At 49.8% G+C, this 23,327-nt stretch overlaps 1 protein-coding gene across 1 annotated transcript in view; it reads left to right on the plus strand.

The window, feature by feature from the left end:
• Positions 1 to 23,327, plus strand: part of GRK2 (G protein-coupled receptor kinase 2) — a 474,914-nt gene that overhangs the window by 391,801 nt on the left and 59,786 nt on the right. Inside the window, exons 16-17 of the mRNA XM_069628947.1 lie at positions 7,894 to 7,960; positions 8,842 to 8,937. Coding sequence (XP_069485048.1) covers positions 7,894 to 7,960; positions 8,842 to 8,937 — 163 coding nt within the window. The remainder of the gene's footprint in view (positions 1 to 7,893; positions 7,961 to 8,841; positions 8,938 to 23,327) is intronic.

Below are 23,327 nucleotides of genomic sequence, written 5' to 3' on the forward strand. Positions count from 1 at the left end.
AAGGCACAAAACATTCAGGCTGAATATACTTCTCAAACAAGGAGGCTACATGGCAATATTAGACATGAAAGATGCATACTTTCATATTTCAATGTTAGTGTACAGAAAGTTCCTGAGGTTCAAAGTGGGAGACGCTGATTATTATTTCAAATTACTGTCATTCGGCATAACCTCAGCGCCAAAGGAATTCTCCAACCTTCTAGCAGTGGTGGTGTCCCACATTCGTAGAACATCCATTGCAGTGTATCCTTATCTAGACGACTATCTAATTACAGGAGACACACCTCAAGCATGTCTCAAGAACACCCAAGATACCATCAACCTACTGTTCCAGCTAGGGTTCTCAATCAACGCCAAAAAATCAAGTCTCATACCCAGTCAGGTATAACGATTTCTGGGAACTTTAATTCAGACCGAAGACAGTTTTGTCTTCTCCAGGTTCTGGAAGGACTAACGCTCTGAACCAGTATCCTTTGACACTCGGAACATTCCATCTGCAAATTCCTGCCTCTCCAGGATGACCAGAAGGAATCCACAGCAGCACTCCTTTCCCCTGATGTGATGGAACAACTGGAACACAACTCCTGCTTAAAGGCCTAATTTCACTGAAGCTCCTCAACGTACATGCATCGCCAGACCCAAAAGCGGCTGCTGCTTTGCTGCTTCGCTGCCAGGACTCTGAAAACCCTCTGTGCCGAACCAACCAGAGACTATTCACCCCAGGACATCAGGCAAGCACTCTGGTAAACTTTCTTTCACTTCCTCTGGTACACTGACCTCTGCACCCACGACCCCTGGGCTTCCTCCAACGGAACCAAGGCACGAATCCAGAAGCTCCAGCAATTTCAGCAACACCTACAGTGGGCCCAGAGTTAATCCAAGTATGGGGGGGTGTAAACATACTTGTTTTGGTCCCCTGCCTCCATCGATTTCCAGAGGTGTAAATTCCTAGCCCTAACTCTTTCCTAGCCTTACCGGTTGTGCTCTGGCCTAGTATCCTCCTCAGGGTCTCCCCTAAGGTCGATGGATTGGGAGAGGGTTTGTTAAAGACTTTCCTCTTGATTTCATTAACATTTGGAACACTTGTGTTGCCATAAGCCAGCATTTGTGCAACGTGCTAAAAGAGACTCCTAGCCTCCTGAAAATAATTTTACTGGGACCTGTGGCTCTAAGGGCACTAAGCCTCTGCTTTCCTAGCGAGGGAAAGACATTTTAAGGTTAGAACGTTTATTTTTAAGGATTGGTACGGTGTGTATCATCTCCTTTCTTCTAAGTATTGATTACTTACCTACTTCGATTTCTTTATTCACTTGCTTTGCTACACACAGTATTTTGTAACTTATATCTAACTTTATTTAAAGGTCAAGTGTTCGTGCTCTTAGCAGAGTACACCACCATGATGAATGTGTATATAATAGTGAATGGTTTACTGTGTTACTTAACTGGGGTTTTTCATTAATGAGTTTGTTTGAGACCTAAATAAATGACTATTTTTACACATTTGCCTAACCTGAATTTTTAGGAGTGCTCTTTGTGCTTAACTGACCCCATTCACTACTCTCATTCCCTCCTAAATTCCAAGTCTTGCTGTTCAGTCACACAAACATCGTAGTTTGACTCTGTTGATCCGAATAGGGTGGCCTCTCAGAATCGGTCTACAGGTTCTGATTCTGATAGTCCATCTTAACACTGCTAAACCAAAAACTAGATTACAGCTGCTGCCAGCATGCTTCGCAACATCAGTGATATAAACCACTCTAGGGCCAACATGTGGTGCTTAAAAGGGAACTGCAAATGGAAAAGGGTTGCCTAGGTGAGGGGGTGTAAGTATATTTCTCCAGCATGGGGTCTGGCATGGATTCACATGCTCATGAATATCCCCCGTCGTCAGGCCGGGAATCCTCCGTATAGAAAAAAAAATCAGTATCCGTTTCGTTTCTGATCTGTCTTTCTTAGTAGTAACCAATCACTGGTCTCTGGGTCATACTGCGTCCAGCCAATGACTCCCCTCTCCCTAAGCCCCGCCTCCGGCAGCCATCCTCAGATTATTACCGCACGTTCAAGTGTTGGGAGTCCTCGTGCTGTAGCTCTCGAGCTTTTGCTGCGTTTTCGCGCTTTTTCAGGAGATTGTTTTCTCATTTTTGGGTTAAATAGTGCCTCAAGCTCCACCGTTTCTACATCCGATCAACGGGGATCGGTTTCGGAGTTTTCTACGCCCCTCAAGGGGGAAGATTTCGTCGAGTTACGCTTTTGGAGGATTCCAGAAGTTCCGAGGCCTACCCCGGACATGGCCCAGGAGAAAGGAAGCTCGACGCCCGGGAAGCTGATCAGGATCTGCCCTGGATGCCAGCTTCAGAATGTTTTCAAGGAGGACGAGCATTCGTTATGCCTCTACTGTCTCCATGAGGACAAGACGCACAAGGAGAACGGTCGGGCTCCTTGGCTTCCAGGCAGGGCGCATCCTCCCCGGCGCCATCAACCGCTAGCCAATGCTCTGGCTCGGCTAAGAGGAAGTCCGAGAACCCGGCGAAGCTTCTGGAGAGGCCCCGATCGATCTCGTAGATTCTGGCAGAGGGGGAGCGAGGCTCGGACCCTCCCCCCAAGGTGAAGGCCCCAGCCGTCCAGAAGATGACGATGGCCTTAATTCACCCTGCTAAGACCTCGATTGAGGATGTCGCCGCGGCCCTGGCTCAGCCTGTGGAGGCTACACCAGTGGAGGCGCCCTCAGGACCCAGAGTCTCCCTGCCACCGTGGAGGGAGTCATCTTTCAGGCCCATTGAGAAGACCCCCACGAAGTCCTCGTTGGAAAAGGTGGGGGAGGGGCTGGTGGCCATCATGGATACGGACACGACCTCTGAAGAAGAGCTCATCGAAGTCGTGGCAGAGGCCCAGCCCATCGGGAGGGATCCCGACGAGGGCGACGACGAGAGCGACGGTGTCGCCGACAAGGCTCCTCAAGAGCCCTCGCGCCTGTAGTTTCTGGCGCCGCAGGACACCTCGGCGGCCATTTTGTCAGCGATTCAGTCCTCATGCTCGGAGATAAGGACAAGGTTGCCCCTTCGCCCGACGAAGGTACCTGAGCCAGACCCGATGGGGGAACCGGAGCCAGGACCCTCGAAGAGTCCACCGCATAAGAGGACGACGACGCATTCTACGCCACCTCTCCCACCTCTGCGGCCTGCTCTGCATTCCCTCCGGTCTACTAACCACGGGGATGATACAGGCACGGACACGGCTACGACAGGTACAGATGACGACGGAGGCGACGACGGGACGTGTCCCCCGTCGCCCCCTGCTCGGGCGTCCCCGCCGGACGAGATTGGATCCTTTCATGCCATGATTTCCAGGGCATCCGAGCTTTTTCAGCTCTGCCCAGAAGAAAAGAAGGAAGGGTTCCTTTACCAACGGCGCGAGGCTAAAAGGAAGACGGTCCTCGCTTACCGCTTCTTGATGACATCTGGGATGAGGGGCTCGACCTCCTCAAGAACCGTGCCACGGCGCCGGCAAAGAGGGACCGGTACGAGAAGAAGTACCGGGTCCCTGACGCTGCCCCCTTGTGCCTTCGGGCACAACCTACCCCGGATTCGGTCGTCTCGGCGGCGGCAAAGAAGAAAGCTGGGGGGGCATCGGCCTCGACATCAACTTCCCCGCCGGACGGCGAGGGCAGGAAGTTGGACACGATGGGACGACGGATCATCTCATTCGCAGCGACTATTAAGGCGGCCAACGCCCTGGCTATCGTAGCACGCTACGACGGAGTTGTGGTTCAAAATCGCCCCTTTGTTAGACTTCCTTCCGGACGCCAAAAGGGCTGAGGCCCTTGAAATCCTACAGGAGGGGGAGATTGCTTCGGACCACGCCATCACGGTGGCAACGGACATCGCCGACACAGGTTTCCGTCAGTTGGGCAGCGGCGTTTGCTTGAGACGACGTGGATGGCTCAAGGCCACAGATTTCCGCCAGGACGTACAAACCAAGGTTTTGGACATGCCCTTCGACGGGAATAACCTGTTTGGGAAGGCGGTTGATGAGTCCCTTCAGGCCATCAAGACAGACACAGAGACTGCCCTGGCACTGAGAGTGCTCCAACAACGACGGCCGTCCTTTCGGAGCGCGGGAGGCAAACAAGGTGCCTCCAAGGCATCCGGCAGTGGCTCCTCCACTTACCGCCAAGCGGCAAGATCTTCGTACCAGGAAGCCTACAGGGGACGCGGCAAGTCAGGTGGTGCCCGTCGTCGACAAGGAGGCAAGGCGGCCTCCAAACAAGATTGAACCGACCGTGGGGTCGGGCCCCTGCCGAAGCACCCCAGTGGGAGGCCGGCTGGCGAGATTCGTCAGTGTGTGGGAGTCCATCTCCACCGACCGTTGGGTGCTGGACGCCCTGGCCCAAGGGCACGCCCTCGAGTTTCAGAAGAAATGCCCTCGCGTTCCACCCGTGGCCAGGAAGGAAAATCACGTCCCTCAACTACTGTTGGAAGTAAGGGCGATGCTCAAGAAGGGTGCCATCGAGCTCGTCCCAAAAAGGCCTCGGGGCTCCGGTTTTCCACGTAAAAAAGAAGACAGGAGGATGGCGCCCCATCCTGGACCTACGACGACTGAACAAGTACATCAAGGCACAGAAGCTCCGTATGGTCACCCTCCAGCATGTGCTGGGACAGCTGGAGGAGGGCGATTTCCTGTCGTCGTTGGACTTGGAGGATGCCTACTTCCACATCCCCATTCTAAAAAGGCACCGAAAGTTCCTCAGGTTCGTGGTCCAAGGGCGGCACTACCAGTTCAAGGCCCTCCTGTTCGGATTGAAGTCGGCACCCAGGATGTTCACCAAGTGCCTCGCACCGGTGGCGGCGCGGCTGCGCCTACAGGGGATCCACGTCTACCCCTACCTGGACGACTGGCTCATCCGGGCAAGGACGAGGGAGCTCGCCATGGAGCACACTGCGAGGACCGTCCAGCTGCTCATGGACCTGGGATTCTCCATCAACTTTCCAAAATCCCACCTGGTTCTGTCGCAAGTCGCCCTGTTTCTGGGAGCCAAGCTCGACACAGTGGCGTGGCTGGCCTCGCCGTCGGAGGAAAGGACCAGGACCATTCTGGGCAAGGTGCAGCGTCTGCTGGCCACGGACATGGCCAGGGTAAGATCTATCAAATCCCTCCTCGGGATTATGTCCTCCTGCATTAATCTGGTGCGCCTTTGCAGGCTTCGGATGAGACCCTTACAGGAGTTCCTCGACGCCCGCTGGATCCAGTCGACGGGCAGCTTCGAGGACAGGATCCCTCAACGAGAGGTTCCGTTAGGCGATCCGGTGGTGGGGTACCCGCTCCCATCTGTCGGCGGGCACAGACTTTCAGACCCCAGCTCACCAGGTGACGGTGACGACGGACGCCTCCCTGGAAGGTTGGGGAGCACACTCCGGAGATCTTTAAGCGAGAGGCCTTTGGCTCCCGGAGGAGAAGTCTCTCCACATCAACATATTGGAGCTCTGCGCGGTTTTCTGGGCCCTCAGGTCTTTTCTTCCGTCCCTCAAGGGCAAGGTGGTGAGGATCTTCACCGACAACACCACCACGATGTCCTACATCCGGAAGCAGGGCGGAACCAGGTCCCCGGCCCTATCCAAGGAAGCCCAAGATCTGTGGCATTGGGCCGTTGCCCAAGGGATGTTTCTGGTGCCTCTTCATCTGGCAGGAATAAAAAACACGATTGCCGACTCACTCAGCAGGGAGCTGCGCTCGTGCCACGAGTGGGAACTACGCCAGGATCAAGTGGATCGACTCTTCTGACGATGGGGCAAACCCCAAATCGATCTCTTTGCGACAGCGACGAATTCCAAGTGCCGGAGGTTCGCCAGCAAGTTCCCCCAGCCGAGGAGCATGGGCGATGCTTTCTCGTTCCCCTGGGCCGGCCTATTTCTTTATGCGTTCCCTCCGCTGCCGTTGCTGCTCCGGCTCATCAACCAGCTCAAGAGGTCCTGGTGCAGGATGCTCCTCGTCGCACCGGCGTGGCCGAGACAGATCTGGTTCCCGGACCTTGTGGACTTGTCAACGTCCCCACCAGTCAAGCTGCCGACGGACGCAGACCTTCTTTCCAGAGAAGGAGGCGCCATTCTTCACCACAACCCAGAGTCGCTGAACTTGCAGGCCTGGCTCCTGCAGCACTAGAGTTTGGGGGGTACGACATCCCGGCCGACTGCAGAGAGGTTCTTGCAAAGGCCAGGACGTCCTCAACTCTCAAGTGCTACGGACATAAATGGAAGAGGTTCTCTGTCTGGTGCCGTGCACAGATGATTAACCCAAAGCTGGACTGGCTCACGCCTCCATCAAAATACATCTGGCTGCAATCTCCCGATATACCAGGACGACGGGACGGGCGTCCTTGTGGTCTCATCGCCTGGTGAAAGAATTCATCAAGGGACTATTACGATCATTCCCACCGGTGAAGGCTCCTGCCCCGGCGTGGGAGCTTAATGTGGTGCTGACCAAGCTCATGGGGGCCCCATTCGAGCCTATGCATTCAGCGCCTTTGAAGTTCCTGTCATGGAAGACAGCTTTCCTCGTGGCCATCACCTCCGCACGACGAGTGGGAGAGATCCAGGCCCCATCTTGCAAGCCTCCATACTTGACTTTTCATGACACGAGGGTGGTGCTGAGGACACACCCATCCTTTATGCCTAAGGTGCCGTCGGACTTCCACCTCAACGAGCCCTTGGTGTTGCCAGTTTTCTTCCCGTCGCCTTCGTCGCCGGCTGAGAGGACTTTGCACTCGCTGGATGTAGCTAGAGCGCGGAAGTTCTACGTGGACCGCACGAAGTGTTTTCGGAAGACGTCACAGCTGTTTGTGAACTTTGGGACTGTGAATCAAGGGAAGGCTCTCTCGAAGACTTCCATTTCCAGATGGCTCTCCGGCTACATCAAGCACTGTCACCGGTTGGCAAACCGACAGCTGCCCTGCCGTCCGAGAGCCCATTCGACCAGAGCGATCGCTGCTACCACGGCGTTCCTGTCTGGTGTGCCCCTGCTGGACATCTGCAGGGCTGCGACGTGGAGGTTGATGCACACCATCACAAGATTCTACTGCGTCGATCGGGACTCCAGGGAGGAGTCCAGGGTCGGCCAAGCAGTGCTGCGCAACCTGTTCGCCTAAGGTGAGCCTGGTGAGGAGGTAAGAGTTGCTTAATGTTGAGTTGTTGTATTGCTTAATGTTGAGCCTGTTGCCACCTCCCGTGGTTGTGCATGTGTGTACTGCTATGTATTCTCTTATTCATGAGCATGTGAATCCATGCCAGACCCCATGCTGGAGAAGGAACAAGTTACTTACCTGTAACTGTTGTTCTCCAGCATGGGTCTGGCATGGATTCACATGCGAACCCTCCCGCCTACCCCTCTGCGGCTCTTCACTTGGTCATACTGCCACTTCATGTGCTACCAAATCTGAGGATGGCTGCCGGAGCTTAGGGAGAGGGCAGTCATTGGCTGGGGGCAGTATGACCCAGAGACCAGTGACTGGTTACTACTAAGAAAGACAGATCAGAAACGAAACTGATACTGATTTTTTTTTTTTTCTTTTTCTATACCGAGGATTCCCGGCCTGACGACGGGGAATATTCATGAGCATGTGAATCCATGCCAGACCCATGCTGGAGAACAACAGTTACAGGTAAGTAACTTGTTCCATCCCCTCTGACCACAAATATAGGGTCAAAGAGCCAGGGAAACCAACAAAAAAAGCAAACCAAAGTCTAGGTCTTTGGGACCGCAGAACCCCTGAAAAGGAATTCTGCCTTTACAGCTACATTACCTTTATCGCTCTAGTTACCCTTTCCCTCGACCCTGCTCTCTTCCTGCATCTTCCTCTTTTCTGAGCTGCTTCCCTGACCTGTTCTTTCACGTCCTGTGTAGGGCACTGGAGGTGAAGGAGGAGCCTTTCTTCCAAGGCCTGGACTGGCAGATGGTATTCTTACAAAAGGTGAGCAAAGCTGAATGCAGATTGGTGATGCATGTGGTGCACAGGTCATGCCAGGCATGGACTCGTAAAGGTCTGAGCCTTCTGGGTAATCTCTGGGGTGACAATGCTGAGGGCATCTGCATCATTTGTTTCAAACACCACAGAGATGAGAGCCCATAGTTGGCGAAGGTCATGGCAGGGATGTTTATATTCTTTCGTAGCTGTGGTCTGGGGAAGTGATAGTGATCTGTGAATGAAAATGCATGCTAAGAAGGCAAGTCGAGGACCAGTGTTGCAGCAGGTGGAGTGTAGGTGTCTTTTGCAACCATCTCTCTATGTCCTAATGGTAGTTCTTTGGTCATAAGCAAGTGAAAGTTCTCAATATTTTTCATAGTACTAAAACCTTTTGTAGAAAACACTAGCAAAGTCTCTGGCTCCAGGACACAACTGCTTGTTGTGTGGTCTGTGGTGATATATGCGGGAATAGGTGTTTTGGTCGGTGAAGAGTGCACTGAAATTTAAGGGATCTCGGGTTGATTATTGAAGCTGGATGCTGTGTAGAGGGAATATTCTGCTCCAGAAGCCATCTTGGATGCCCATAAGGTACATGTGGTCTAATCAGACTTTGCAGTGCCTGTAGTTGGGTTTTGCTCACTTTTCTAAAAATGGGAGGACTCGTGCATGATCTTCTAAAAGGTCTTTTGGCATGTTGATGGTCTTGTTTTGCCCACTCAGCCACGGCCTATAGATGACCGACACGGCTCGGCAAGGTGTGTAAAATGGGAGAGTGCAGAAGGGAAATCTGGAAGAAGTACACAGGACAAGTGTGGGGCAACATAAGCGCTGAAAGGACTCCATTTCCCGTGGCTGTGATCACATCTTGCACATTGTTCTCTTGACAGTACCCACCTCCGCTCATTCCACCACGAGGGGAGGTGAACGCTGCGGATGCCTTCGACATTGGCTCTTTCGACGAAGAGGACACCAAAGGCATTAAGGTAAACAATGAAGTCTTGTTGCTCTTCAGAAGGGAGGGGAAGGGTGATTCCTATCTTTCTTCCAGGGGTCCAGAAACAGATTTGGTGTCCAGGATTCATGACCCCTGATGTGTGCATGTCTTCTGTATACAGAATTGAGTCTCAATCCTGTTCCCAATTTGCAGTTGTCTGCTTCCAATTTGTTAACCTGTGCAGCACACACTGAAACAGAGAATCCAATCCCCTTTGCCACCCCACCTTTGCCCATCTGTAAGTTTCTGCACACTGTAGGGAAGTTTGTGCTGCAATGTGGTTTTACAGTTTTTGTTTCTCTCAATCCAGCAACTTATGGGGGTGAAAGTAACCAGTTAAATTTACACCAGAGGCTTCAGTGATTGCATAGTTTGCATTACACAAGGTCACCAGACTCTGCTGTTGTCTTGTACTAGTTATATTAGACCAAAGTTGCAACCACGTAAAAAACATCTAGTGTTAGATTGAATATAAACACGTGCATAGTGTACATGCACCTTGATAATAAAATTAAAGCAAGTTCTATATACATTTGTGTAAGGACATTTCCGATGCTTGTTAATCTGCTTAGAATCACATGCTGTGCATATGGTCCGACATCCAGTGGTAACCGCGGAGGAGTATTGCATCTTGTCTTTCGGGGACTGAAAGGGGACGTCGGCATAGGCGTGTCCGTAACACTATCCCTATCACGACATGTAGTGTACCCAAAATCCCTCACGCGCCGAGGTCCCTCAGGTTGTTTTTTTCCGCCCAGATAACTGATCGCCCTATAGCGGAGCTCTTACTAGAGACATTGATTTTCTCACCGAATTGTCGGTTATTCCCTGTTAAGTCACTTCAACTACAAGAACATCTTCGACGAAGTCTATGGGGGATTCGTCTACGGCTGTAGATTTCGGCACCTAAGATCCGGCAGGCGGATTTTCCACGTGGTCGGGCCTTCTGGCCGCCTATAAAGTAGGGAGAGTGGGGTCGAGGTGGCCATATTGTCAGTATGTCTGTCCTCCTTTCCCCTCTTCCCTTTTGGTCTGGTCATCCTTCCCTTTAGCTATGGAAAGGACTCTTTTTAGATTCTGCCTTAAGTGTAGGGTTAGATATCCTTGGAAGGACGAACACGGGACGTGTAACGCCTGTCTCCCCCTAGAGCACGACGAAAGGCGGTGTGCAGCCTGCAAACTTATTAGGCCTAAAACCCTTAAGGAGCGCCGTGTAAAGCGGTGGGCCGCGTACGGTATGTCGCGGGTGGAACTCCCTTCCCCCACCGCCACACCCGCTGAGAGTGACGGGGGTACTTCGGATGACCAAACATCCGTTGCGGATGTTATAGACCTTGAGGCGAACGCTTCTAGGTCCGCCACGCCCGTCCCCGGCCGTTTAAGGCCTGACTCTGGTCTCGCTAGAGGGACAAAACCTGGTGACGGGGGCGTACAAGCGCATCCCACTAAGCACACAACCCCTATACCGATTTCGACATCTTCGTCGAAAAAGGTGAAAGCGCCAACAGGGCCGCCGAAAACTTTGCCGGTTTCCTCGGATCGTTCTGATCCAAAGCCTTCCCTGCATCCGCAGCAGTGTCTTGCGACTGGGCAGTCCAAATCAAACAAGGGCGCTACTCCAAAAACTGCACACGTTGAAGCGCGGAAGTCCAACGCTTCAACGGTCTCAAAGGCTCTGGTAGGCCCGAAAACTATGGCTAGGCCTCTACCCAAAAAACCGACCGCTAGGCCCTCTAGCGCCGCAGACGTTAGTTTACTTACCGGTAAGCCATCTGAGCCCTTATCTCACACCGATTCGGCGACTATCTAAGACCGCATCGAAAGAATTACAGCGGCGGTGGGTCTTACTCCGGTTCCGCCCAAAGTTATGGGACAAGCCGCAGGAAAGGTTTCAGATGCGGATTGGGATCCCGATTCTTACGCTTACGAAGATAGCCAGGAGCCTCTATCTCCGACACCCTAAAGGACTTTTTTTCGATGCCGTAGGGCGGAAAACGTCATTTCTCCACCCGCATGCCCGTTTGGGACCTCTAAATGGACTACAGAGAAGTTCAAAGGGTGTATGGATTGGCTGGGGAGGATTATTGGATTTTCTGACCATCCTCCGCCGAAAAGGGCTTGAATGGACCCTAATCTCCAGCAGGAAGACGTTTTCAACATGGACACATATAGGGACATTTATAATGAAGAAGAGGAAGCTTAATTTCTTCAGTTATGAGGAAGAACAGGATACTACGGAAAACTGGGAGGAAACCCAGCAGGAAGGTCTAGACCCATGGACACAGCAAGATCAGGACTCTGATGTTTTGTGCCTGGATTCTCCTCCGTCCACCCCGGCTCGCCAGGTCTCTCCTCTGGCTGACCAAATGGCATTCAACTCCATGTTGAAAAAAGCAGCTGAATACTTCAAAATTTCCACTCAGGAGGCAGTGCCTGAGCAGGATTTTGTGGAGGATATCCTTAAGGAGAAACTCCACCTAGCCAGGCCATACCCCTCCTAACTCTGTGTAGAGAAGGGTGGCTCCCTCATTGGTATCACCAGCTCAAACCCGGGCAGTGAACCCAAGAGTTGAGAAATTATTTCGGTCTTTCCCTTCTGACCCTCTATACATCAGAGGGCACGCCATCCCAGATTCATTGGTAGTGACTACCACTCGGAAAAGGGCAGGGGTACCCCTTGCCACAAGGGAGTCCCTGCCGGACAAGGAATCTAAGCGAATGTATGCCCTTGGCAAACTTGTCACGTCTGCAATCGCATACACTACGTGGATTGATAATACTACACTATTGGCAAGCTGTGCTGACGCCCTATGGAACTTACTCCAGAAAGGCCTCCAAGAGGTTCCTGAACCCGCAAAATCAAAGCTTCTCTCCATTGTAATGGAGGGAAGACAAGTTAACCAGCATGTGATCAAGAACACTCTCGACACTGCGGAAACTGCAGGCAGGTCTCTGACCCAAGGGACTCTGCTGAAAAAACACGCTTGGCTGTGTACGCCTGGTTTTAAACCAGAAACTCAAGCCTCCCTCATCAACAAGCCCATTGAGGACCCGAACTTCTTCGGGAAGGCGGTGGATGAGGCTTTGGAAACAGCCAAGAAGGAGCATGAGACTCTGAAGTCTCTGCAACAGATCAAACAGAAGCCTTCCACCCAGAGGGGTAATAACTCTCGGTGGTCCTTTCGAGGGCAAGCCCATGCTGGTCAAAACAACTACGGCAAGGGAAACTTCAACTCAGGACAGACTTCTGGAAACACTGCATATTACCCAGCAAGGGGTCAGAAATGCGGCAAAGGCAGAGGCCCCAATCCCAGAGGAGCCACAGCCTCTGGTCAGAAATGACCATCAAATCCAGGTCCCCTCCCATGTCACCCCAGTCGGGGGGGGGGGGCAATTAACATCTTTACTCATGGCATGGGAGGGAATAACCTCAGACCAGTGGGTCATAAAGACAGTCGCCCACAGTTACTGTGTGGAATTCGCCCGACCTCCACAATTCAGACCACCGCGCTCACGGTGCCTTTCACTGGACCATCGGAGATCCTGAACCAAGAGGTGGAAGTGCTGCTGGGAAAGAACGCCATAGAAGCCGTCCCTATTCTTCATGTAAACGAGGGTATTTATTCAGTGTACTTGCTTGTACCCAAAAAGGATCTCACCATGCGCCCTGTTCTAGATCTGCGCCCAGCGAACAAGTTTGTAAACCCCAGAAGTTTTGCATGGTAACACTGCAGGAGGTGATTCCATTGCTGAAACAAGAGGATTACATGGCAACATTGGACATGAAAGATGCATACTTTCATATTTCAATGTTGCCGGCGCACAGAAAATATCCGAGGTTCATGATCCAGGACAGGCATTACCAGTTCAAGGTACTCCCCTTCGGCATCGCCTTGGCGCTGAGGGTGTTTACCAAAGTCCTGGCAGTGGCGGCGGCGCACCTGGGTAGACTATCGGTCCCAGTTTACCCTTACCTCGACGACTGGCTCATAACAGGGCACTCGTTCGACGCTTGTTTTTCAAACGCCCAAAAAACAGTAGATCTCCTGTTCGGTTTCTCAATCAACGAAAAGAAATCCAGTTTAGTCCCCAGTCAAATAAAACAATTTCTGGGAGCTCTAATTCGGACGAAGGACGGTCTCGTCTTGCCCTCCAACGAGAGGGTTCAGAATATGCTTTTTCAGATCCCTCAATATGTAGCCAGTCGGGAGGTGACGGTGCGCAAAGCCATGCGCTTGCTAGGAATGATGGCGTCAAGCATATACTTGGTTCCCCACACGCGTCTGCGCATGCGTCCCATGCAAGAGTGGCTCAACAGCCAGTGGTGTCAGGCCAGCGGACAATGGGAAGATCTGGTAGTTGTCTCGCCAGCCCTCGTTCTCTCTCTGCAGTGGTGGTCAAGAGAAAACCTCTTGAAGGGGAAGACCTTCACCACCCCTGCAGTGGAAGCCACTCTCACGACAGAAGCATCCCTCACTGGGTGGGGGGAGGGGGGGGGGGCCTCACCTGCTTCAGCAGACAGCGCACGGAGTGTGGTCCCCTCAAGTAGCGGCCAACCATATAAACTTACTGGAGCTGTTAGCGGTGTTCAAAGCACTGAAGGCCTTTCAGATGCAATTGCAAGGGAAGACAGTGCTGATCCTAATGGACAGCACTACAGCAATGTATTACCTGAACAAACAGAGGGGCACTCGCTCCCCAGGGCTATCCAAGCTGTCCCAAAACATTTGGATATGGGCTCTCAAACACAAGATGTTTTTGTTGTCCCATCATGTTCCAGGGGAACTCAATCTTCTAGCAGACGTACTCAGCAGAGATTTTCCTCTGCCAGAAGAATACGAATGGCGGCTACACGAAGACATTGTATCCAACGTCTTCGCAGAATGGGGCTTCCCAGAGATTGACTTGTTCGCAACCCAGGAGAAAGCCCAATGCCAAGACTACGCCTCCAGGTACCCCCAGAACCGATCCAAGGGGAACGGTCTCTGGATAACATGGTCAGGGAAATTTGTCTACGCTTTTCCCCCAACTCCCCTTCTCAACAAGATGCACAAAGAGCCAGTTACCATGATACTGGTGGCCCCCACGTGGGCCTGCCAACCCTGGTTCAATAACCTGATGGAAATGTCCCTCTCCCCACCAGTAAATCTACCCTGCCCGTACAACATGTTGTCTCAGGACAGGGGGGAGACCCTACACCAATGCCCACAAACCCTGAACTTAGCAGCTTGGCTCTTGAGATCATAGAGTTTGGACACCTGCAACTCCCTCAGAGGTGCATGGACATACTCAAGGAAGCGAGAAAATCGAATACACGTTATTGCTATGCCAGCAAATGGAAACGTTTTATCTGGTGCAATTCCAAGGGCGTCAATCCCATCGATTGCTCACCCACACACATTGTGCTGTATCTAACCCATTTGTTGGACACTGCGTTAGTCTTCAATTCCCTAAAGATTCATCTGGCTGCTCCGTCAGCCTACACCACTTCACAACAAAAGGTGTTGTGGTGGAAAATACCGGTGATTAAAGCCTTTATGGAAGGGGTTAAGGGGATTTATCCTCCCATTTCTCAACCAGTCCCTGGATGGGAACTGAATGTGGTTTTGACCAGGCTCATGGTAGCTCCCTTTGAGCCTATGCATAAAGCAAGTCTGAAAGACCTGACTTATAAAAACAGCCTTCCTAGGGCTATCACTTCTATCAGAAGGGTTAGCGACCTACAGGCTCTTTCTGTTCTAGACCCCTTTGTTACAGTCCACAAAGATAAGGTAGTTCTGCGCACACATCCCAGATTTGCGCCTAAATTCATCTCAAAGTTCCATGTGAAACAATCAATCGAACTACCCACTTTCTTCCAGAACCCTACTAACATGTGCGCAGGGCAGTCATGTTTTACCTGGAAAGAACTAAACCACTGAGGAAGACTAAACAGTTCTACGTTTCAGTGGCAGCTGGTAAAGAAGGGGATCCTGTCTCTAAATCGGCTATCTCAAGGTGGATTGTCAAATGCATCACACTATGTTTCTCTCTTGCTAAGAGAGAACTGCCCTTCAAGCCTAGAGCACATTCTACTCGAGGCACCGGGGCATCCATAGCATTCATTGCAAATGTTCCTCTAGTCCATTTGCAAAGCGGCAACCTGGAGTTCTGTACACACCTTTCCAAAACACCATTGCCTAGACACTCATTCTAGGTCTGATTCTCAGGTGGGACAAGCACTACACAGACATCTTTTCACTAATGTTCCATCTCACAACCTACCTCCAACTCCGGGTACTGCTTGCTAGTCTATGCACAGCATGTGATTCTAAGCAGATTAACAAGCATCAGAAGACATGCATTACTCACCGTAATAGCATTTCTGATGATTGTTTCTGCTTAGATTCACATGTGCCCTCACTACCTCCCCGCTCGGGGTGGAAGGAATATAGACGCCTTACTACTTTCTCTTTATGTACTCACTCACTATAGCCTTGGGCTTCCTCATGGCAGAAAAAATACAATCAGAGGGACCTCAGCGCGTGAGGGATTTTGAGTACACTACACGTCACGATAGGGTTAGTGTTACGGACACGCCTATGCCAACGTCCCCTTTCGGTCCACGAAAGACAAGATGCAATACTCCACGGTTACCACTGGATGACGGACCATATGCACAGCATGTGAATCTAAGCAGATACAATCATCAGAAATGCTATTACGGTGAGTAATGCATGTCATGTTTGGTGTAAAGATGTTCGACAGGAAATTATTCTTGCTGAAAGTAATCGGAAACTCAAAAAATAATTTTGCCCATTTCTTTTGAGTGCAGAACAGACTAAGCTTCTAGGGCACCCTATGATGCAAACTATTAATTAGCATGATACTTTTTTAGGAACATTTGCAATCTGGTGTACAGGTTGGTGCAGCTTTTCCATCAAAAAATTAAAGTATTTAAATCTTTTCAAAAAGCAAATTTGGTCTAGTCAATAAATTAAGATGGATAATTGAAAAGCCTGACCGTAGCTGATCACATCACCGTTGCGGGATGAGATCAGTCAGAGCCATGTAAGCTTGTTCCCATCAGAGCATGAAATGACACCATATCAATGAGACGTTGCCCTTGTCATTAAATGCCATTACATCAGTCACAGAATTTACCACATGAGCTGTGTTTTGTTGACATCATTGTGAAATTGGTTCCAATAGCTTCTAGCATCAGAATTGCCCTATTTTGGGCCATTAGATTGTCCCATGTCAATCTGCATTCCATCTTCACAGCCACTGTTGAGATGGATTTTCAGAATCCGGCCTATGGGCAGATTCTAAGCGGTCACTGTTTTCTGACAAACCTGGCAAACGCTGATGTGTAGCCAAACCCTATGTACGTGTTGTGACTTCACCTAGGAGGCCCTAAGTGTGGTGAAGGGTTCAGTTAAGCACACACAGAGCACGCTTACGAACTGTTAAGAAAGATTTCTTTCGACGATTTTCCGTCCATATTCTATGGACCCCAAAACGTTGTTTTTCAACGTGTCCTGACTTTTTACAGGGAACTGAAGCCTTCAGCTTCACCCCCATGGCCTTTTGCTCATTTTGTTATGGGGTAAACTGATCAGTCCTTCAGACGATCAGTACTGGGAAACTGTTTGCCTTTTGTCTTAACTTTTTGGTAACTTTTTAACAGTGCACACAGAACCTTATAATGCAGTGCAGTGGGGATACTTTTGCATCGCCCTAGTCTTGTACACTTGGGACTTTTGGTTACTTTCACATGTTAATGTTAACAGTATTTATATAGCGCACCGTCACCAACAGAGTTGGTCCCCAGGTGCTCTGGTGGATCTGTAATCAATGAGGAGGGCGGTGCGGTTAGTCGAGTGGAGGGGGCAGTAGGACAGTGGGAGAAGTGGTGTGCTGTTGACGGCTTCAGTTCGTTATACACCGTGCGCTGAGCTTTTGGTGCGAGTATCGGACGAGACCATGTGTGCTGTAGGTGTGTTTGTTGTTGATGCAGTGTGGTAAAGTGCGTGCGGTTTGCTGGGCGAGAGATGGTTGTGTGAGGTTTTGGGTGGGTTGGGTATGCAGAGATTTGAAAGTTGGGTTAGTGGGGTCTGTATCCTGGTTCAAATGCATCTTCCATTTGCGTTGTATTCCCGTGGGTGCGATTGTTGCTGATTTCCTTTAATGGCCGTCTGACTGGAGTGTGATGGCGCGGCGCCCTCCCAGTTGTATCCTAAGGAGCATTATATAATGTGATTGGGTATGTCTATTTCTCTCCCTCTGGTGTACAAGCGGAGGTTGGGTGCTCCCTATTCCCTTGCCATCTATCGCGACATAGGTCTGTTGGAGCTTGGGTGTGGTTCAGGGCAAGGGTGCTATTGATGAATCGTCCCAGTACTTGCGTCTTGGTCTGCCTGTGTATTCAGTCTGTAGTGTCCTCCTATCATGGCTATCTCTCAGTCATTCGGTATGTCGTGGACCGTTTTCCTTAAATTCTATTGTTTAGTTGGTTGCTTGTGTGCAATGGGGAGGCACGCTCCCAGCTGTATCCTAATGAGCCTTGTCTAATGTGAATGGGTATGTCTATTTCTCGCCTTCTGGTGTCGGAGCATAGGGTCGGTTGTTCCCTATTCCCTTGCTATCTATCGTGGCATGCGTCTGTTGGGGCTAGAGTGTAGTTTAGGGCCAGGGTGCTATTGATGAGTCGTCCTAGTACTTCCGCCTTGGTCTGGTTATGTGTTCGGTCTTTGGTATCCTATTATGGCTATCTCTGTCACTCTTTCGGTATGTCATGGAGTGTTTTCCTTAGATTCTTTTTTCAGTCAATTGCTTAGTGGGAATGGGGATCAGTGTCTTCATCTCTGTTTTAGTTGTGTGCGGGTGTCCCTGTGGGCACTCTTCTAGTTACGAAGTGAAGAGCCAGGATTTGAGCAGTTTCTTGAATAGTAGGTGGTTTCTTGTGTTGTGTGTGTTCTTGGGTAGGTGTTCCAGGTTGTTGGCACCTGGTGAGAAAGAAGATCCTGCAAGTTTTCTTTTATTGTAGGGTTTCGGTTTCCAGGCAGATGTCGTTGCTTGATCTGAGCGTTTTTGTTGGTTGATGTAGACGTAATTTGTCTCTCAGGAACTCAGTTCCATGTTTGTGTATTGCTCTGTGCACGATGCACATTGTTTGAATTTTATTTGTTATTTTATTGGTAGCCAGTGTAGTGTTTTTAGCGCAGGTGTGATGTGTTCTCTTTGGGTTAGTTTGAGACGCAATTTGGCTGCCACATTTTGTATGCGTCGTAGTTTTTTTTAGAAGTCGTTCAGGCATACCCAAATATAGGCTATTGCCGTAGTCTACTCTGGACATGACAAGAGTGATGATTATGGTGGTTGTTTTGTTGGCAAATGATGGGAACGGTAGGATCCTTTTTGCCGCTCGCAGGAGAAAGCATTTCTTGAGTCAATCGTTTTCTTGTGGCTCTAAGGTAAGGTTGTTGTCCATCAGGACCCCCAGTTTTGTTACAATTGGCGATAGTGCTGGGGTTGTACTGAGGTCCCTTGGCCAAGGGATGAAGTGGTGGTCTCCTCCGTTTTTTGTGACGGTCATTATTTCTGTTTTGCCTGAGTTGATTTTGAGGTAGTTGGAGTTCATTCAGTTGAATACATCACAAAGGCAGTTCTCTAGCGTTTCGTTTTTTTCTTCAGTGTCTTGTATTTTGAAGATTGTGTGTGTATTGTCGGCGTAGTAGCAGGTGAGGCTGTGACTTTTGATCATTTTGAATAGTAGAGATAGGTAGATGTTGAATAATATCGGGGAGAAGGATGATCCTTGTGGTACTCCACATGCAGAGCTAAGGATTTGCATTTATCAATGATGTTTAGTGGGTCTTCCAATTTGATAGCCAGGTGTTTCTTGTGGATGATTGCCAGCACCTCCCCCTTAACCCCCCACTCTTTTGGTTTTCCTGTTTGCTTGGACACATTTGAGGTTTTCCAGTAGGCAGTTGTTGAGGGTGATCTTGTAGTTGTCGTCTAGCCATGTTTCAGTTACAAATAGGATGTCGATACCTCAGTCGCAGAGGAGATCGTATATTTTGGTGGCATGTTTGGACATTGACCTTGCATTGATTAAATTGCAGTGGATCTTTTTGGTGTGGTTTTGCTTATTAGTTGTTCCTTGTTTTGGTTTGCAGATGTTCCAACGCGGTGCATCTGTATTCATGTTGATTGGATGAGGATAAGTGAAGGCTGCATCTTCATTGAAGCGGTCTGCTAGATTGAAAGCTTGGCTGTTCAATAGAGAGGCTTCCCTACTCATGCAGATTAGTTGAAGATCAGCGAAGACGACTCTTCTTCATTGAATTGGTCAGTTAGGTTAATGGTTGGGTTGTTGATTACTAGTACTTAGTTATTTTTTCTGGTGTAACGTGGGTGGTGGTGATGCCCATCTGTTCTTGTGATGAATGGGGTGGTAGGGTTGGAGTCTTCCCACACTCTTCTTGGGTGCTCCTGTCCTTTTTCTGGCTGTCTGGGGCGATTATTTGCTTGGTTCTGGGTCTGTGTCATTGGGGTATCCAGGTTCCGGGGTTGTCACAAGGTATGGTGCGAGATATAAGGATTTTTCTCTTTCGAAGTTTGTTCTGAACATATTGGTTTTTGGCGGGGTGTTTCCTGCATTTGAGGCCGTTACAGCTGGGGTCAGTTGGATTTGTGTATCTATGTCCATTGTGGCATGATCTTGTGCTCTTTCTCGGCGCCCATTCCTGTTCCGGGGCATTTTGGTGGTCGGTGCAGAGATAACGGGTCGAGTGATTGACTGCTATGTGTTGTGCTAGGGCAGTACTGGTGTTTCCGCTAGTGTTGGTAAGCTAGGTGCTTTTGGGTGCTGTCTGTTCTTCCATTGGTGGGTTGGGTGTGTATCCTACAGGTGCACTGTCTGGGGGAGTTGTGGGCGGGGGGTACTGAGTGTACGGTTGTCGGGTGGTCTAGGACTCAGTTCAGGTCGCTATCTATGTTCTCTGAGTTATTGGTGGCCGGTTGATGTAATACTATCACGGTATGGTCCCCTCTAGATGTTTGTCAAGTTAATCTAAACAGAATTTGAGTGCAAGACTAAAAGCAGCTAGATTTGAGAATCCTGTGCAGTAGGGGGAGGGTGGCAGAGGATAGTAATCATAGTATTGTAAAGGCGTAGGTATGTTTACTGAGTGTCTAGGCTTCCAGGGTTGAGAAGTTGCTGAACTCGCCACCCTGGTCCCTCTTACCATACTAGTTGCTGCTGGTTGACGGCTGGCTTCCCCTGCTGACACCTGCAGGCACGTTGTGGAGCTGCCTCTATTGGAGCCACCCTTTACTTGGGGCCCTTAGCCGCAGGGGCTGCACGGGCAGAGGGCTGACCTGGAATGGTCACTTATGACCAGGTGGGCCTACCAGTCATTGGAGGTGGGAGGGCTGAGAGGCAGGAGGGGAGGGAAGGGAGTGAGAGGGAGCAGAGGCAAATACACATACATATATATGAAAGAGAAATAAAGGGTGAAGAAACAAATGGGGTCAGTTGAGAGCTGCATTACTGGCCATTCAAGACAAAATGATGTAGGCCTGAGATGAGAATTGTGGTGGGTGAGGCAGGGTTTATTTTTGGGGGCGGAGGTGGTTGTGTAAGGAGAGGCCAAACTACCGAAATAGTTAACTATACAAAAGAACATTTAAAAGTAAATCAGGGTGGAGACTAAGTAATGTTGAAAGGAGAACAGTGATTGGGGTAAGAAGTATTGATGATTGGGAGGGAATGACTCCTGCTTCCTTTAGAAGCACTGTGGTAGATTACTATGCGCTACCTGATGAAGATGTACATGGGCTCAAATGCTTCTCTGCCAGATGCAGGTTCCATGCAGACTTAGCCCGTACCCCGGAGGAAGACTTTTGCACCAGTCTCAATCTGGATATGCTGCAGGAACGAGCAGGCTGGACCCTCTACCTTTTCTTTGACATTGAAGGAGGCTGGCGCTTGATCCAGGCCGATGAACAGCTTATCCTGCCCAAATTTGCTTGTAACCGCTTGTGCTTAAAGACAAGCTGGTGACAAAACTATTTACAATTGTCGCAATATTTTTAGTGTGCACATTCGCATTAACGGTGTATGGCTACTAAACATGGCTAATGCCCTAATATGGCAGTGCAACAAAGATTTTTAGCTTGTTCTTTGGCCATATTGTTGTTTGGCCTTCTTCCTGCCTTCTCGGTTCAGTAAATCCCATATAAGGTCATGTAGGGTCTTATAAGGTCATGCACTTGCCAGGGAAAGCTGCTGCTTTTGCAGGCTAGTGATGCCTTTGTGTGTGCTTGGCCCAGAAAGTAGTGGGACTGTCTGGTCTCATTCCACATCCGTGGTGTCTGCAAGTCTAGGTGTATGGCATGAGCGAAACCCACACTGCTGGCTGCTTGAATTATGCAGATCCTTACCATTGGTGGGCATGGAATTGCTTCCAACCAGGGTTTAGGATGAGAAAAGGACTTCTGTAGCCATTTCTTCAGATCAGTATTGGGGCCAAGTATCCTTTGTAGAACTGCAGCTGACTAAAGATCTGTGGATCACCCCAAGGAGGTCCAGCATCCCCTTTCTGCATTTGGGCCCTGTTAAGCCCTGCTGCACTACCTAATCTGCGAAGGCCCTGAGCGGTGCTCCAACCTTTGGACTGGTGGGGCCAACCGGTCTCGACGCATTCTTGAGGACCCAGCCGCCCTGAGCCAACAGAAGAGTCCCTGGGCCTCCCGTTGCACTGACTAGCTCTCCAGTGGACTACCTCGGTAGAATTGTCGCCGTTCCGCGTTAGTCTGCCTCCTAGCTTCAAGGGATCCTGCTCTGGAAGGTCGTCTTCAATCGTGACTGGAAGTAAGCCTGCTGTTGCCTGTGTGCGATGGGCATCCTGGAACTCGCCTTCCCCCATCTGGTGAAGTGTCCTGAAGAGGTCTGAATCAATGCCTTCTGTATTTCTTCTTCGCAAAGTGTTGCGCTCTGCTCCTTCGACTGACTATAAGATTCCTTGCATCTGCAGTTCCTGGCCACCACCCATTTGTGCCAACAGCGGGAAAACTGAGCTCCAGCTACCCTCAGTCGACCCACCTAGTCATCTGGGGAAATCTGGGTCAGGAGGGAAGTTAATTGCAATTTATTAATCTTCCCCTGTTCTCCTTAAAATAAACCTTAGAATAAACTTTGGTTATTCCATTCCATCGCTTTTCTGAAAGATAGGAATATAATTACCAACCTGTAACTTAGTTGAAAATCTCCTGGAACATTTTATTGCCACAAGAACTATTCCTGCAGCTGTCACTTTTCCTAAGAAAAAGCTTTGTAACTTGTTTGTGCACAAGGCCCCAAACCTCATAGGTATTGGAGCTATAAAGTTAGGGTATAATTCTTGTGAATTGTTTTCATTCTACTGCATCACTACGTAACTTCTTTTTGTTGTGTAAGTGTTGGGGACAATTCTCAGAAATGTGCTAATTCCCTTCTACCTTAGAGACCCCCACCACTTTTGCTGGACTTTAGGACTTTTAATTTTTAACCTGGAAAGAGTGAGACCCTTTTTCCCACTCTTGTATTTTTCTGTGATTTGGACTGTTAGTTTTTGACTTTGGAGTCTGACAAACTCCATAGGCATCATCTTTACATTGTGTCACACAGTACCCTCAGTGCAGTGACACAGGGAAGTCTCTTAGGTTCCCAAAGGTTTAAATACCTTCTTTGGTGAAACTACTGTTTCCAAGAGCATTAAAGTGAAATTGACTTAACTTACAATTGTAACTTTCTAGACCCAGCACACACTATCTTACAATAGGGCGCTGGAGGGGTTACTTAGTATCCCCTTTGTCTAGTTTCTCATGTAACATTTTTATGTTGCCCTTTCTACAATTAATGGCTGGTGGCAGTGGTTTACTTTTTACTACCATTGTGTGTTTTTACTGCGGACCGCGTTCACAGCTGCAGTGAAGCACACACGGGTGCCCATTTTGTCAAAATGGCGAAAAAAGAAGACCGGGGCCTTTTCTTGTTGAAAGGTGCTTCTTAAGATTTACTCTGCGCACCAAACCAGGCTTGGTCCCTTTGTTCGTTTTGTCTTTGGCAGGATTCACGAGTGAAGCCCGCCTCTGGCTCCAGGCTGTCTGGCAGGGGCAGGAAGTGAGGGAGGTGCCCGAAACTCCCTGTGCTTAATCCCCTTGGTTACAGGAATGCACCCAAAGGTGATTGGTCGGCTGGCTGTACTTGGAGGACAGCCACCTTGCTGTGTAATTGGCAGCTAGGCTGGAATGAAGGGGAGAAACCTGCATAAAAGGCTAGGATTTTTGGCTTGGAAGGCAGAGTCGACCACTGGACGATGGAATCCGAAAAATAACTTGGAAGAGAGG

The sequence above is a fragment of the Ambystoma mexicanum genome, chromosome 12 (genome assembly GCF_040938575.1).
Source record: "Ambystoma mexicanum isolate Mex_15411 chromosome 12, UKY_AmexF1_1, whole genome shotgun sequence".
Lineage (NCBI taxonomy): Eukaryota > Metazoa > Chordata > Amphibia > Caudata > Ambystomatidae > Ambystoma > Ambystoma mexicanum.